Genomic DNA, 15,387 nt, shown 5'->3' on the forward strand with positions numbered 1-15,387 from the left:
GCAGGATGGGATTTTGGGAGCCGGACATCCACAGGAAAGAGAAGCCTGCTGTTGGAGATACAAGGCCTCATCCTCCAGGTCCTCAGGGTTGGCGGCGCAAACACCTATGGGAAGACCCAGGGATGCTCACAGAGGGAAAGGAACTGTCCTCTGCAGCATACCTGCACTCTGTTTGGAGTTTCTGCACCCCCTCATCTTATTCTCCCAATTCTTGACATAGCGTTCTCACCTCAACAGGACAGAGGAAGGAGCTGAGGGCTTGCCTGATGCCCGGGGCGCAGTGTGTGCTGGGCTCCAGCTCTCTATGACTTCTGTCCCTGTGGCTCACCCTGCCCTCTCCACGAAAGCAGCAGCAAGTGCCCGGGTCAGGGGCAAGCACACACCACTGCTAGTCCTCCTGCAGCCCGGCAGATGACACCAGGACAGCCACCACCGCCTCCCAGCATGCTCTGTGCCCTGTGCCAGGGAAGGTCCCCCGAATGCCTTAGCCTTCTCTCTTGCAGGGCCCTGGTTGGCTTCCCAAGCAGCATCAGACTTCAGGGGGTCTGATCCCTTCTGTGTCAGGCCTGGCAGAGGGAGGGGGCCAGCAGGACTGTGCAGTGGGACCTCCCCGCAGGCACGCGCCTGCTTTTTTTTGCACGGGATGACCACGAAGAACCTTCTGCGGAGGTGTGAGAGTAAGAACAAGAGAAGACAGCAATTCTTGACACCCTGATGGTCCAGACCCTTTAAAAGACTGCTGGAAGCACCAGACGGACTCTCTCCATAAAGGGCACGCACACAACACACAACCTTGCACGTAGTTTCTGGCTTTGAACACCACCAACCACCGCCCTCCCCCTGGCCCCCGGGGCAGGCGAGGTGTCAAAGGAGCGTATATCAGAATGAGCCCAGAGGCTGGCTAAAAATGCAGATCCCCGGGCCCCACCGCGGAGCTTCTCATTCAGTGGGTCTGGGGCCAGGCCCAGGAGCCTGCGCTTTTAACCAGCACCTCAGATGACTCGGGCCCCGATGCGCAGCGGAGCCCACTTTGAGAAACCCGACTCTGGGGCTGAGACCCACCCCCCAAGCTCCGAAGTTTCCCCATCTCGTCGGGCGCACGGACCGCCTCCCCTCACCTCCCGCGGGCCTCACCCTCGCGCGCGGTCGTGGAAGCATCTGGGGAACCTGCCAGGGACCCAGAGCGAGGGTCCCCGAGGCCTGCTCGCCCCCGTCGCCAGCGCACCACGGCCCCGGGAGGCGCAGCGCGGCGGCCGGCAGGGGGCGCGGTGCCGGGGACGCCGCCGGAGGGGTGCCCGGAGGCCCCAGCCCGGAGCCGAGCGGCGGGAGGGAGAGGGGAGGGGAACGCAGGGGAGGAGGGGAGGGAGGCGAGAGGCGCGCGGCGGCGCGGAGCCGGGCGCGGGCGCGGGGGCGGGGGCGGGAGCCGGAGCCGGAGCCGGGGGCGGGGCGGGCCGGGGCGGGGCCGGCGGACGGCGAGCGCCCGGGGAGCGCGCCCGGGGAGCGCGGAAGGAGGAGCGAGGGGAGCGCGGGCAGCCGCTCGCCCCCGCCCCCGCGCCGCCCGCGCGCAACAGTTCCCCCAAAGTTGCCGCGCGGGAGGCGGGCGCGCCCGGGCGGCCGAGGGGCGGGCAGCGGGCCGGGGACGCGGCGTCGCGGCCGGGCGCGGGCAGTGCCGGCGGGCGGCGGCGGCATGGGCACCCGGCAGACCAAGGGCAGCCTGGCCGAGAGAGCCAGCCCCGGCGCGGCGCCCGGCCCCCGCCGCGAACGGCCGGACTTCTGGGCGTCGCTGCTGCTGCGCGCCGGGGACAAGGCGGGGCGCGCGGGCGCCGGCGCGGGGCTGCCCCCCTACCACCGGCGCGTCGGCATGGTCCAGGAGCTGCTGCGGATGGTGCGCCAGGGCCGGCGGGAGGAGGCGGGGACGCTGCTGCAGCACCTGCGCCAGGTGAGCGCGGGGAGGGGGTGCGGGGGGGCGCGCCGGCCCCGGGAGCGCCCCGCCCCTTGCCGAGCAGGCCCGGAGCGCCGAGGGCACCGCCCAGGGCCCCCTCTCGCGGGGATGGAGCTGGTCTGGCAGCAGGTGCCTCGGCGCTCCCGCTGAATTTGAGGCCTCGGGGCGGGGCGGAGGAAGGCTGGCCCGGTGAGGCCCGGCTGCAGGGGACCTGTTGGAATAATGTCCCCGCTTCTCTCTCCTCCACACGCGGAGAGGGAGGCAGGTCCCAGGGATGGGCGGTGGGAGCGGATGCGGGGAGGGATGCCTAGTCTGGGCCAGGGCGCTTTTCTTCCTCTCCATCCACTGGCAGTCACCAAGGGTCCTCAAGGAATGCGCAGTCGTCAGTTTCCCCAGGGGGGAGTCCAAGGGCACAGCCCTGGGACTGGTGAGGTGCCAGTCGCGAGGTCATTTGCCCACCCGGGAGGCATCCTGGATTGCGGTTGAGGCAGGAGGCGCGTTTATCTCCCCTGGTTTACTTGGACAGGTGCTCAGCCAGGAGCCCCTGCTGAACAGTGAAGAGAAGGGAAGGGGGGAGCTGACTTGGTTTCCTATGTGAGTACCTGGCTGCAGGAACTTCAGAAGGAGGCCAGCACTCTGCCTTCAGCCTGTTCCTGTCCCTGTCCCGTTGGTTAGGGACTGACGTTGCAGATCTGGCCAGTCCCCTTTGCTTTGGGGCTGCCCTGGGCGGATGCTGTCATCCACGTCTCTGGCTTGTTTTCCTCCTTCACTTTCTTTTGAGGGAAGTGAGCCCCCTGTTCCATGGATTTTGTTGAGAGAGAGAGAGGCAGGAGGGTGCGTCTCCTGCATCACCAAACAAGTTGTCTTGGCCCAGCTTTGGGGGGGTGACCATGTCCAGGTCCCATAGTCCTCCTCGATTGACCCCAACAGTGGTGGAGTCCACCACCGACCCAGGAGGGGGGACCTCAGGTGGCCTTTCTAAAGTTTCTCTGTCTCTAATGAAAGACGCTGCAGGAGCGCCTTCCTTGTAGGCGCTTCCAAAATCTAATCAGACACACATCCCTGCAGGATTTTGTAGCACCCTCCTCACACCTTTTGTATCTGGTGAGCTTTTACCGTGGAGTGTGTTCCCAAGGTGTGCGCTGCGCAGGGAGAAGGAAGGGAGAAGGAAGCAGGGGCTTGGGGACTTGGAAGACATGGGGCTACTGCTCTTGCCTTCTTTTCCATACAGCATCCAGAACAGTGCCTGAGATGCTGCTGGATCCCTAGGTTTCTTCTCTGAATTGAATCATTAAAGAAAGATGACATTATGCACGGTATAACTTCAGCAATGTGTATTTCTCTGTCTTTTGAAAATGGGAAACCAGCGGATGGCCTCTATGGAAACTGTTGCTTTCAAACAGAATGATGGATTTTCCAGACCATCGTATCCCATTGCGCACACCAGATAGTAAGAAGGTTCTACTCCTCCAGTCCCTCTGAAACTGAGTGTGATTGCACATCCTGAGGCTGAACTTCTCCCTGGTTTTTGGAGAGTAGATAAGTTCCTGTGGCCTCTCGGGGTTCTTGAGACAGGGAGCATTTCCTGGGAAATGTTGGTCTTGTTTGCGGCCTGACACGTTTTGTAGTGACAGGACTAGAAGGGCTGATGGGGGGCAGGATGGGGTTAATCAGACTTGCCCCTTTTCTGTGAAAGCAGCAGGATAACTTGCCTTCCAGCGCCTGTGTCAGGCTCCCTTGACCTCTGGTTTGTGGGTGAGGTCCACGGGTCTCTCTCGAGTCTCCCGAGTCAGCGATGGGCCTGCCCGAGGGGCCTGGAGACCTGTCCTGTTGCCTGGAACATACGAATCAGGGCTTCTCCCAGAAATGGTCATGGACCCTGGGCGGTGTGAGAGGGGAGCCCAGGTGTCCAAATGTCCATGAGACACAGAGGCTGTTTTCTAGGACCCTGAGGCTCTTTAGAGGAATGTCGAGCTGGATCTGTGCAAAGAAGTGGCTCTTTCTCCCAAATTGTGTTTCCTTTCCAGTTGGCTCCTCCAGTGTGGAGGTGGTGATGTTCAGAAAGGGAATGAGCAGCCACTGAGAGGCAGCCCCCCCCTCCCAGGTGGGTTCGGGTAGGCCATGAGCTCTAGGGTTGGAGGAGACTTGGGATCTTTGACCCCTGTGGTTCTCAGCCTCAAGTCCCCGAGCATTCTGAGCCCTGAAGGAGCTAGGGACACTCTTCCCAGACCAATGCACCAACACGTACAATCTTGCAAGAATTCCAGAGTGTTCGCAGACCCCAAGTTCAATATGTGCTCCAGTCTGGTACCACGCCTCCCCCACTGTGTGACTTGCTATGGGCTCGGGATTGGAAACAGGGACCTCAGGACCTTGTGTGGCAGTTTGTGGCGGCTGCTGGTGTCACTGCTTCTGAATGCCCCCCTTTCGTCTGTAAGATCTGGAGGGTAGTTTCCCTGATCGGAGACTCTTGGGTCAGTCCGTGCTCGGCACTTGCTGGAGAGGTATCAGGAGGCTTTAGTTAATGTTAACGATCCTGAGCTGGGGTTCAGGGGTTCAGGCAGAATGCCAGGAAGCTGCCCTGAAGGAGTAGAGCGATCTCTCTTTCTGCAGGGCAGTGTACTCGTGAGAAGGGCCTGGGGCCAAGGATCAGCTCAGGCAGCTTGCCTTCCAGTCCTTAGTCCGCTTTGACCTTGAACCCCAGCAGATAACCTCCCTGAGTTCTGTTTCCTCATTTCCCAAAGAGTAACTGGAGGACTGAGCAGAGCAAATGCTACAAAGTATGTGAGGTTGAGTTGGCTCGCAAATCAAGATACATTCTCATGGCAATGGAACGAAACAAGAGACTCTGCCCTACTTCGGGGCTGGCCAGGCTACGGGCAGGGTCTATGGTATCCTCTCTCAGGCCAGGCCCAAAGAGTTTTTGGATCTTGTCGACCTGGCCAGGGTTCCGTGTGGGTCAAAAGCTCAGGGCACATTCAGAAGCAGTCTGGCGTGGGGAACACGTGGGGACAAAAGAAGCCAGCTGTGGATAGAGGAGGCCATTCCTCTCCCCATCCCTGGGCTCCATTCCTGCAGGTCTGACCCTTCCCCAGACCCTTCTCCCTAAGCCTTGGGCTCAGGCCTGCCATCTTTAAGGAGCCCTGGGGAAGAAGTGCCTTCAGGCATGGAGAGAAGGCAAATGCCAGGCTGTGGGGGAGATGGGCTGTCCCCTCTTCAGCCCAGCGGCCTCTCTGAGGCCCACAGACTGTAGTAGACTGGGTTGTTGGCCAGCTTCATGGGACACTAGAATAAGGGGTCCGTTTCCCCAGGATACACCAAGCTGAACTGGCCCACTTCCTCATGTTCACCACACGTCCCTGCTTTCCCTGAAAGACAATCTGATTAGATCAGTTTATTGCCATTCAGTATGGTGCAGCCCTGCTGGGCAGAGCTGTTCCAGGGTTGGCCTGTCCAGTCCCATCCAATGGTGTGGCTTGGGCCTGGACACCTGGTTCAGTCTACTGGCTTTACTCTATACCTGGGAGAATGAGCCACGTCAGCTAATACCAAAAAAAAAAAAGACCCCCCCCCCCCCCACCGGGGCCTAGGGTGACTTGCTTCCCAGAGGGGCTGAATAGTGGACAAGCACTTAGAGGCTCCCTAGGGACCTGGACACTTGACAGGTGTTTCCCACCTGGAGTCAGAAAGATGAACAGAATGGCCTTGAAGGTCTCCTTTTTCCTCTGACACCCCACCTAAGAAAATCTCTTTCAGTGAGCCGCTTGGAAGGCCACCAGACACCAAACAGGGAGGCCCCCCACCCTTGCCCTGATCTGATCCTTCCCTGACCTGGAATGCCTTTCCTTGTTTCCAGTGAATGCTCCTTGCCTTTCTGAGGCCAGCTTCCACGTCAGCCCTTGGCTCTGAGATTCACTCGTCTTTTAGGTCCCACAGCACTGGGGAGCAATTAATCATCTGCATATGGTTTTTCACCTGACATCGATTTTGTTGGTCAGACTAAGTCACGTGCTTCCTGAGCATGGAGACCCTGCCACCACCGTTGTCCCTGGCATGGTATTGAACACCCGTAGGCCTGTGACATTCTTTAATCAGTCTGTGCACCGTGAAGCTATGCATCAGCCCCCACTGTTACTGTGTCCTCAGAAACTCTCGAATCCCAGCCACAGCTCTATATCTGGGGGCTTATCCACTAGGCGCGTTAGTATGGTCGTGAGATCTGACACATTTGCCTCCTATGTGGGTGGATGTCTGGGAGCAGTGTCCTCGGGGCCTGGCTGTCCCTGGCAGCCTGCCAGGGGGTGGTGTTCTTGGAGACAGGAGTGGCCCAGTGCCCGGGCCTCCGTGGGCACCTCGGGGATCCCATCCTACAGGTGCAGTCCAGCGCCTCTGCGGAGGTGGTAGGAGGGGAGCCTGGCCTCCCCGTTCCTGATCTGCTGCTTGTGCTGAATCATGTTCCTTTCGTCCGCAAAAGAGAAACCTTCCTTTTTAAAATCCACTGCTCTCTGACTGGGCTGGGCGCAGACATTTCCAGTTTATGAAGATGCAGAAGGAATCCCGTGCCAGGGCCTGCTTTGCTGGTTTACAAGACCGGAGACGCAGCAGCCCCTCCACCATGGCAGGGCTGGGAGCTGGGCAGGAAAGCTCCTGCTTTCTGGAACAAATGTCCACCTCCTCAGAGATAACTAGCCTCTGCTTTTCTCTTTGTCTTCAGGGCTCCCAAATTACCCTGGGGGCCATCCATGGACACCCCACCTTGGTGCACCCCTCTTTGGTGCATGGTGTACCACCCCCCTTCCCCGACGTCATTTCATTTCCCTTCGTGCTTTCCTGGGGCAGATGCCATAGATCACGTTACTGGGCACAGCGGGGTTTCAAGAAATCCTCATCGAATGGGTTTTAGACTTCTTCTTGGGCACACTCCCCCCAGACTGCTGCTCCTGGAACTCTCTCTCAGGAGCCAGCATGGTCTGGCTCAGACTTCTGGAGTGTTTCCACTCCAAGCATGGGGCCAGGTTATCCTTCCAGCAACCCGCAGAGTTGACACTGCCGCTGCCCCCGCCCCTTCGAAGGCTGTCAGAGGCTTCTCTGCCCCGCCCCCACTCCTGCAGGTGAGAGCCACCTTGCAGAAGAGTCACCCGGGTGATGAGGATCTTTCTCTGGCTTCTGCACCGGGATACTCAAGGGGTGGGGTCAACGACTGAGGAGATCCCCTCCTTCAAGTGGGGATCCCCGCCAGCCATCTGCCCCCCCTTTCCCTCCAAGAGCAGCGCTGTGGGGGACCCGTGAGAAAAAGGACACTCGAAGTGGCGCGCTCCATCCCCCCACCCCTCCCTCGCCCGGCTCTACGGCAGCCTCATTCATGAGGAGAACCTGGAGGGGTGGGAGAGGAGCCCAGCTGTCCAAGATTGACTCAATCACTGTATCCTGGGCTCACTGTCACCAGGAGAGCTGGCTGTCCTGATGAGAACGGTGACCTTGCACAGGGAGCAGGGGTTGGGGGGCGGGGGACTCATTACCGTACCCGTTCTCCTCCCCACCCCACCCACCGGCCCTGAGCAGTGCCCACGTGGCTCTCCGGGAGCATTTCCCAGCTTTTTTTTTTTTTTTTTTTTAAACTCAGCTGCTGCTCAAAGGGATGTGGCATTTCGATGTTTCTAACTTTATCTTAAGCAGCATAGACGCAGGAGTCCGGCTGGGAGGGTGGGGGGGTGGGGTGTCAGAGCAAGGTGTCGCCTGCAGAGGTGGCCTCACTTGGGGTCTGGGGCCGGTGCCCACCTCCAGGCTGTCCCCTGCCCCTGCTCGGCCCTCCGCGTCCATCCCTTGCTTCGGCTTCTCTTTGTGCTGCTGTGTTTCTCTCTGCATCCTCCGAGAAGCAGGCTCTTTGCCTCTTGTAGTGGGCCCACCCCTGGTCAGCTGCCCTTCTGCATCTGCCCTTCTACATCCCCAGCCTCCACGGCAGGAGGACACAAGGGGCTGGCGGAGGTCGAGAAAGGGCTCCAGCTCGTTGCAGTCTTCTGCTAGGTGTTCCGGGGCCTTGAGCCAGAGGGCCGGCAGTTGGAGACGCCCCTCCTGTCTGCACGTCGCTTTCTAGTCCATAAAGCGTTTTCCCGTGTTTATTTTGCTCCTTAAATAGTCTTGGGAGGTTGACAGGATATTGCTTACAGTAAAAAAAAAAAAAAAAGATGGGGGTTTTTAATATTATGAAAGCCCTGAATAATCACTGTAGCAAAAGATGAAAAGGCAGATGAGCAAAAAAGAAGACCGCGGGAATTAATTCATCATCTCTTCTACGGTCGCGTGCCTGAGCCACCAGGCACTGTTCTTTTTTTTTTTTTTTTTAAGATTTTATTTATTTATTCATGAGAGACAGAGAAAGAGAGAGGCAGAGGGAGAAGCAGGCTCCCAAGGAGCAGGGAGCCCGATGCGGGACTCGATCCCAGGACTCTGGGATCATGACCTGAACCAAAGGCAGACACTTAACCATCTGAGCCACCAGGCACTGTTCTAAGCACCGGGGAGACAGCAGACAACCAAACTGCACTCATAATGTTTCCCCCTAGCGCTTGGAGGGATGGTGAGGACCCAAGAGGCCGACCCTCGGGCAGCCACTTAGCATGGCCCAGCGGAAGGGCTCTGCAGGGGTGGGCCACATTCTACTGGCAGCCAGGAGCCCTCAGTTCTGGTCCCAGCTCAGACCCTTCCCTTCTCTGGTCTGAGCGCCCCCATCTACAGAACGAAGGGGTGTATGGTTGAGATGGCCCTGAGGTCTTCTCCCACCACTCAGGTTCCAGCCAGGCTCCCATGGTTTCAGCAAGACCCATTCATTCCCATCTGTGGTCACTTGTTTCTTCCAGGCCTGGAGCCAGATGAACATTCATGCCCCGAGGTCTCTCCCTTGTCCCCAACCAGTGCGAGAAAGCCGGGACACAGGGAGGGGCTTCTGGAGGGAAACAGCCCCCTGGGGCTCTGGGGTCGACCCCTACATACCCCCCACACTGGCCACTGAGAGGCCGGCCTGTCGTGCACGCAGCGGTCCTAGCTGACCCACCCCTCCACTGACCGAGGAGAGTAGTCACGCAGCGTGGGGGGCAGAGGCCAGAGCAGGGGACCTGCACACCTTCACGTAGCTCCGGGCGGCAGTGCGTGAGCAAAGACCAGTGTTGACAGACGCGGTGTTGTCCTGTGAGCCCTGCACCCGGGGTGTCAGGAAAGAGAACAAGGCCTGTCCCCAGGCTTGGCCAGGCCCTGTTGGGACCTGTTGCCTGTGGGACTCATTCAGACTTCCCCTCCCCTCCGACCTCCTCTGGCCCCAGGAGGCTGCCTGGGCCCCCCTCACATCTGCCTGTCTCCCCTCCCTCCCGTAAGCCCCCTCCTGGGTGCCTCTCCACTGCCCCCAGAGACCCAGACTCCCAGCCCAGGAAGAGCCGGGGGCCTTGCCCTTGGGGCAAGACCCCTGCCCAGCACCCTCTGCAACCTGGCCACGCTAGTGCTTGGTTCTTTCACTCAGCAGACGCTCTTCCTGAGCATCTACGGGGTGGACGGGCCCAGGGCGACGTGGGAAGAGTCGGGTCAGCCACGGTGCTCGTTTTTAGAGGGATAAGAGGAGCAGCTGATACCGTGGATGGTGGCGAGTGAGTGGAGAGCCCGCCGTAGCCGGTCAGATGCCCGCTGTGCCGTTGACTCTGGCCACAGATGCAGGGAGGCCGGGCTGGGCAGAGAGCCAGAGGAGTGGCCGCAGGGAGTGGCAGTGGGGGCACCCAGAGGGGCAGGGCCCACGGCACTCCCGCAGGGCTCGAAGTGGACACCCTCACTGAGCCTGGAGGCGGCAGGAAGCCCATCCTCCCCGTCCACTTCCTAGTTGGGGCTTTGCCTCCCCTGCCCCAAACGACCCCTCCCGGCAGCCCTGGTGCGCAGGTCTGGCCCTCTCCAGTGCATCTGGCCCTTCCATGCCCTCAGCCTGGGTTCTCCAAGGGCACAGCAGTGCCCCCACAGGGAGCTCCGGCTCTCTCTGTGCCCCTCCAGGCACCCCACCTCCCCACAGCTGCTCTCCCCGGGGAGCCACCACCCACAGCTGCAGGCCGCCCAGGGGTAGGACCCCCAGGGGAGACGGGAAGCCCTCCCCACGCAGTGTACCATCCACCTGCAGGGAGCCGGCACTCAGAGCCTGCATCCCACTCCCCTTCCTCCATAGCCCCTGGTGCCCTTAGTTCTGTCCATGCGGTCACTGCCTCCTGGCGCTTCGGGCTCAGGCCCCACGCAGAGAGGCAGGAGTGGGGCAGGATTCCCTCCCACGGTGCTGGGGGCTGACGGAGACCGGGAGAGTGCACCCCACCCTGGACGTCAGCTTGGACGTCTGGCCCAGGGCACCGCAGCAGGGCCACCCCCCTCCCCCCACCCTGTGCAGACCGTGGGGAGGGCTGGAGGAAGAGGGGGGGACAAGAGCAACAGGTACGGGAGTGGGGGGGACGGCTCTGTGATCAGTTGGATGGTCCCAGAGGAATCCCAGCTGGGAACAGAACATGTCTTTCTGATTTTCACTCCTGGTAAATAGTCAGACTGGAACTGTCCACCCCCACTGTCCTGGAGGCCTGCACCCATAGCTCAGATACCGGACCAGGGCAGGCATCCCTCTGCTGAATGCCACACTGCCTCGCCCGGCCCAGCCCCGTCCTTCCTGACAATGTCACCACCCACTAACTGCCTGACTCTGCTCTTCTCCCCACCCTCAGACCCCGCTCAGGCCCGCCACCCTGGGAGGTATCCTCCTTTGCACCTGTCAGGACCCAGGTGTTGAAGATTCAAACTCCAGTATCATACAGCAAACTCAGTGTGACTCTGAGATTTTGCCGAGATTGGTTTATAATCTCTTACTTAGGGCTCCTGATGGCCTTCCTGTGGGGCTGTCACTTTCTCCCTGTGTACGTAAGAGAATAAAAGAAAGCAGACGCTACTGAGGAAGAAGCATGGGAGGGGCTGTAGGCCCACCTGGCACCAGGTGCTGGGTCAGACCTCTGGCCTTCTAATGGACCACCTGACCATCTTGCCTATTGTGGTCCCATTGGCTCACTCCTGGCTGTGATCCTGTGTCCCAGCCACCAGAGAAGAGGAAAGCCTGGAGTTTGAATGTCCTTAGAGAACCAAGGGGCTGGATCTGCCCCTTCCCCCTCCCTGGAGGAATTGGATAGAGAGAAAGGGGTTCCTCTGGTTCCTCTGCTCCTGGCAGCCTAAGGAAACCAAGGACTTTGTTGGTGTGGAGGCCATTAAGTGAATCCAGGTGACCCAAGGACGCCTCATCACATTGGTTTCTTTCAGTGAGATGTAGGGCATCTCCTTGCCCATCCAGTTCCCTTGTGAGAGGTAGAGAACACCCCCTGGTTGGCAGAGCCAGAGTCAAATCTTGGTGAGTTCAGCGCCACCCGGACACCTTTGTGCAGTACACACCCTGCACAGCTGTACTTGGCAGCCTTGGCAAAAATGCACAAAAGTTCAGTCTTTATCAGCTGAGGCCAGTCAGGAGCCTCACCCTTTTCCCACTCATCTCCTCAAAACAGCCTTCCCAAATCACCTAAGGCAGGGAGTGGTAGTGTCAGCCAGCACATGATTTCTGACTCTGAGCCAGATGCTGGCCCTCTTCTTCCTTAATCGGGGAGTTAGAGCAGTTGGGCATCTTCTATAAGGTTCTGGCTCAACACTCCTGCCTTTCAAAGGGTGTCGGACAGAATCAAAAACATCCTGAGTGGGTCTGGAATCAGACCCAGTCAGGAGCACCAAAGGACAAGCAGGGGCATCATGGTGTCTTTCCTGGCTGGACTTCCACAGGCTCTGGCCCCTGCTGTGTCCCAGGGATCCAGGAATTTCCCAGACTGTTTCCATTCCCGCCTCCACTAGTTCTAGGGGAAATAAGGTCTGGATGCTTCCCATCCCCTGTAAATGTCCTCCATATCTCCCCATGAAATAATTCCATCCGATGTAATTTTTCCTAGGATGTGCCGGTCTTCTGAACTTTTTATTATTCTCAACTGCAGATTTATATCTTCCACTTCCTTCTGGAGTCGTGGAGTTTTGTGGTGGAAACACTTTGAGGCAGGATCCTTGCCCTTGGGGTTTCCAGACTGCTGGTGGCCCAGAGACCATCAGGAGTGTAGAGGGCTACGGTTCTTGGATACGGAAACTCAGACACAAAAAGGGTTACGGGGACACCTGGGTGGCTCAGTCGGTTAAGCATGTGCCTTCGGCTCAGGTCACTGTCCTGGGGTCCTGGGATCACCGCACCTGCTCATCGGGGAGCCTGCTTCTCCCTCTGCCCCTCCCCCTGCTCATGCTCTGTCTCTGACAAATAAATAAATAAAAATTTGAAGAAAATTTAAAAAAGGTTCCAAGGTACCTATTCCAAGAATTCTCATCTCTCTGGAATTCACCTGCTGGTAGAGAATCCTTCACGCAGGGCGAGAAGAACAGAAATGTTTTTGGTATATGACGCATCTCAAAGGGAGGACCCAGAAGTGGGCACTCTGGGGGGGACAGGGAGCACGGGGGAGGGGGAGAGGGCCATGCCTGACAAGGAGGGGGTGTTGGGATGGAAGTAGAGAAGCTGTTCTTCCCAGCAAGGGGCCGGTCAGGAAGCCCAAAGGAGCAAGGGCACCGGGTTGGACACTTGAGAGCAAGCGTGCAGCACAGCGCTCCCGGGTGTCCCGTCTGGGCCACGCTCTGGAGGGAAGAGGTCTGCCAGGGGAAGTCCTGCGGGCAGAAAGCAGGGATGCCGGCATGGAAAGAGAGGCCTAGGGCCTTGCTGGAGAGCTCTGAGCCTTCCTTCCCTGGGCCTGCAGCTCTGGCCCTCTCACCTCCCCCCCACCCCTCCCTCTCAAGGTCCCAGGAAGCTGTGGACAAACTCAGTGACCTCCCAGAAAGCAGGCCAAGCCCCCCCCCTTCCTTTATAGCCTGTAAGTCCCACAGATTCCTTCTTGCTGCTGCTGGTTGTGGCCCTGGTCCTTCCACCTTCTGGGAGAACGAGGCCCTGAGGAGCAGGGTCTTAGGACGGGGAAGATTCCACCTGGCTGGGACCCCTGCTGGGGAGCCCTCAGAGACCACAGCTGCGGCAACCCTCCCGAGCCGTCTGCCCTCCCCTCTGCCCGGAGAATGACATGCAGCTCCTTAGCGACAGGCCATCGAAGTCACCGATTCTGATGGAAAGTCCTTGGGGGAATTGGCTGATCGTGGAGGCACAGTTAAGGCCTCCCACTGGGCCCTGGACCCTGGGGGATCTCCCCCTCCTCCCTCTACGCGGCTTCCTGCTTGGAGTTGGGAGCGAGCTGGAGTCAGGCCGGGTCCTTCTCCAGCGTGACTCATCTCGGCTCACCCAGATTCTTGGAGGCTTTGTCTGGGCCTTGGCTCTGACCTAGAGATTTAAAGTGGTAAAGACCCTTAGTTGGTTGTGATGGTTACTTTTACGTGTCAGCTTGGCCAGGCCGTGGTACCCAGTGTTGGTCAAACACGAGTCTAGATGTCACCGCAAACGGATTTTTAGATGAGATTAACCCTGAAATCAGTAGACTTTGAGTAAGGCAGGTGGCCCACCAGAATGTGGGTGGGCCTCATCCAATCAGTTGAAAACCTTGAGAGACAAGGCGGGAAGGAATTCTGCCTCCAGATTGCCTTCAGACTCAAGACTGCAACATCAGCTGTTTCCTGGGTCCTCAGCGTGCTGGCCTACCCTACAGACTTCAGCTTTGCCAGATCCCACAATCCCAGGAGGCAATTCTTTATCTCTCTCTTTATCTCTCTCTCACACACATACACACACACCCCCTATTGGTTCTGTTTCTCTGGAAAACCCTGACTAATACCCTTGTCCTCTACGGGTTGGTGGCTAAAGAGAAGGAGTTAGAAACTTCGGGGGGACTCTGGGGCCCTCCCGTCCCTGCTACTCGCTCACTGTATGAGACAACCCTCCAGTCCTCAGCTTCTCACTCTGAGAAATGGGCTGTTTCTGTGCAGTCTGTTCTACTTGGAAAGCAGGATGGTAGGAGCCAGAAGGAGGGTCTGAGTCGTTCCTCCACCTCTTTGTCATCACCTATGGTTTCTTTGACAATGGACCAGAACTTCCATCTCAAACAGACAAAATTAACCGCAGAGAGGGACAAATGCATTCACCGGAAAGCATAAACAACTCACACAGACCATTTCCCAAGCAGAGAGATCAGGAGGGTGCTGGGACTGATGACAAAGTGCGGAGAATTCTGGAATGTCGAAAAGCCAGGTGCCCTCAGGGACCCTCTGGCCCCAGGCTTCCTGCAGAGTCCCGGCCCCACAAGATGTGGGGAAGTGGGCAGGGGCACCGGAACTGAGTTTGGCGTTTAGTGCAAATGCCACCCCCCTTTCAGAGAGTCGTAAAGCATAGTGGCTCACACGTCATCGTCCTCGTCGGACAGGAGAAAGGAAATGGTTTTGTTGAATTCCTGGTGTTCCCAAGGCCCCCTTCCGCTCCTATTCTCTGCTCACTCTTCTGGAAGAATGTGCTGGTGCGATCCTCGTTTGTAGGTGAGCTTGCTGCCCGGTGCAGGGGATGACTTGCCCGGAACCACACAGTGACTTGGGGTCTAACCCAGGACAGAGACCTGGGGTATCTCCTGTCCCACCCTGAGCAGAATCTAAGCAGAGATGTGACTGGGGGTAGGGGGAGACCAAAGCTTCCTCGGGCCTGCACTCCACTTCCCAGCTGACTTTATATTTTTCTAAAGAAAAAGTATCTTTTTTTTATGTGGGGGGGGAGATTTTATTTATTTATTTAGAGAGCATGTGAGCAGGGGCACAGGCAGAGGGACAGAGAGAGGGAGGAAGCAGACTCCCCACTGAGCACAGAGCTTGACCAGGGGCTCTATCTCACGACCCCGAGATCGGGACCCGAGCTGAAACCAAGAGTCGGACGCTTAACTCACTGAGCCACCCAGGTGCCCCCAGAAAAAGGGCCCTGTTTCACGCAAAGAGTGTCATTTTGAAAAACTTCGAAGTTAAAACACAACACACAGCCGTGAAGCCCCTCTCCAGGGGCAGGGGCCGCCCAGGTCAAGGTGAAAGAGGGCCAGCCCGGCAGGATGCTGGACTTCAAAACCCTGCAGGGGCCAGGCGGCCAAGGAGGACCAGGAGAATCACCAACTACCCCTGGAGGGACCAGAGAACCCCACTCCTTACCCCTCGCCCCTTAACCAGGCAGGCAAATTGGGCAGGGAGGATGCACACATATGCACACACACCACATACACACATACATACCACATACACACACATACATGCATACACATACAACACACACCGTAGATAAATACACACATACATCTATAAATACACACACACGTTCCGCATACATATACATATACACACATAGACCCACGTATATACATACACACACACAGACTACTTGTGGATGCTTGGGTTTTCTCAATGAC

The 15,387-nt window shown here is 58.3% G+C and overlaps 1 protein-coding gene across 1 annotated transcript in view; it reads left to right on the forward strand.

Moving 5' to 3' along the window:
* The first annotated feature begins 1,687 nt into the window (after positions 1–1,687).
* LRRC75A (leucine rich repeat containing 75A) overlaps positions 1,688–15,387 on the forward strand; it is a 42,119-nt gene continuing 28,419 nt past the window's right edge. Inside the window, exon 1 of the mRNA XM_032432001.1 lies at positions 1,688–1,939. Within this exon, the coding sequence (XP_032287892.1) occupies positions 1,688–1,939 (252 nt within the window). The remainder of the gene's footprint in view (positions 1,940–15,387) is intronic.

Source organism: Phoca vitulina, unplaced genomic scaffold, assembly GCF_004348235.1.
Source record: "Phoca vitulina isolate PV1807 unplaced genomic scaffold, GSC_HSeal_1.0 scaffold47, whole genome shotgun sequence".
In the NCBI taxonomy this organism is placed as follows: Eukaryota; Metazoa; Chordata; class Mammalia; order Carnivora; family Phocidae; genus Phoca; species Phoca vitulina.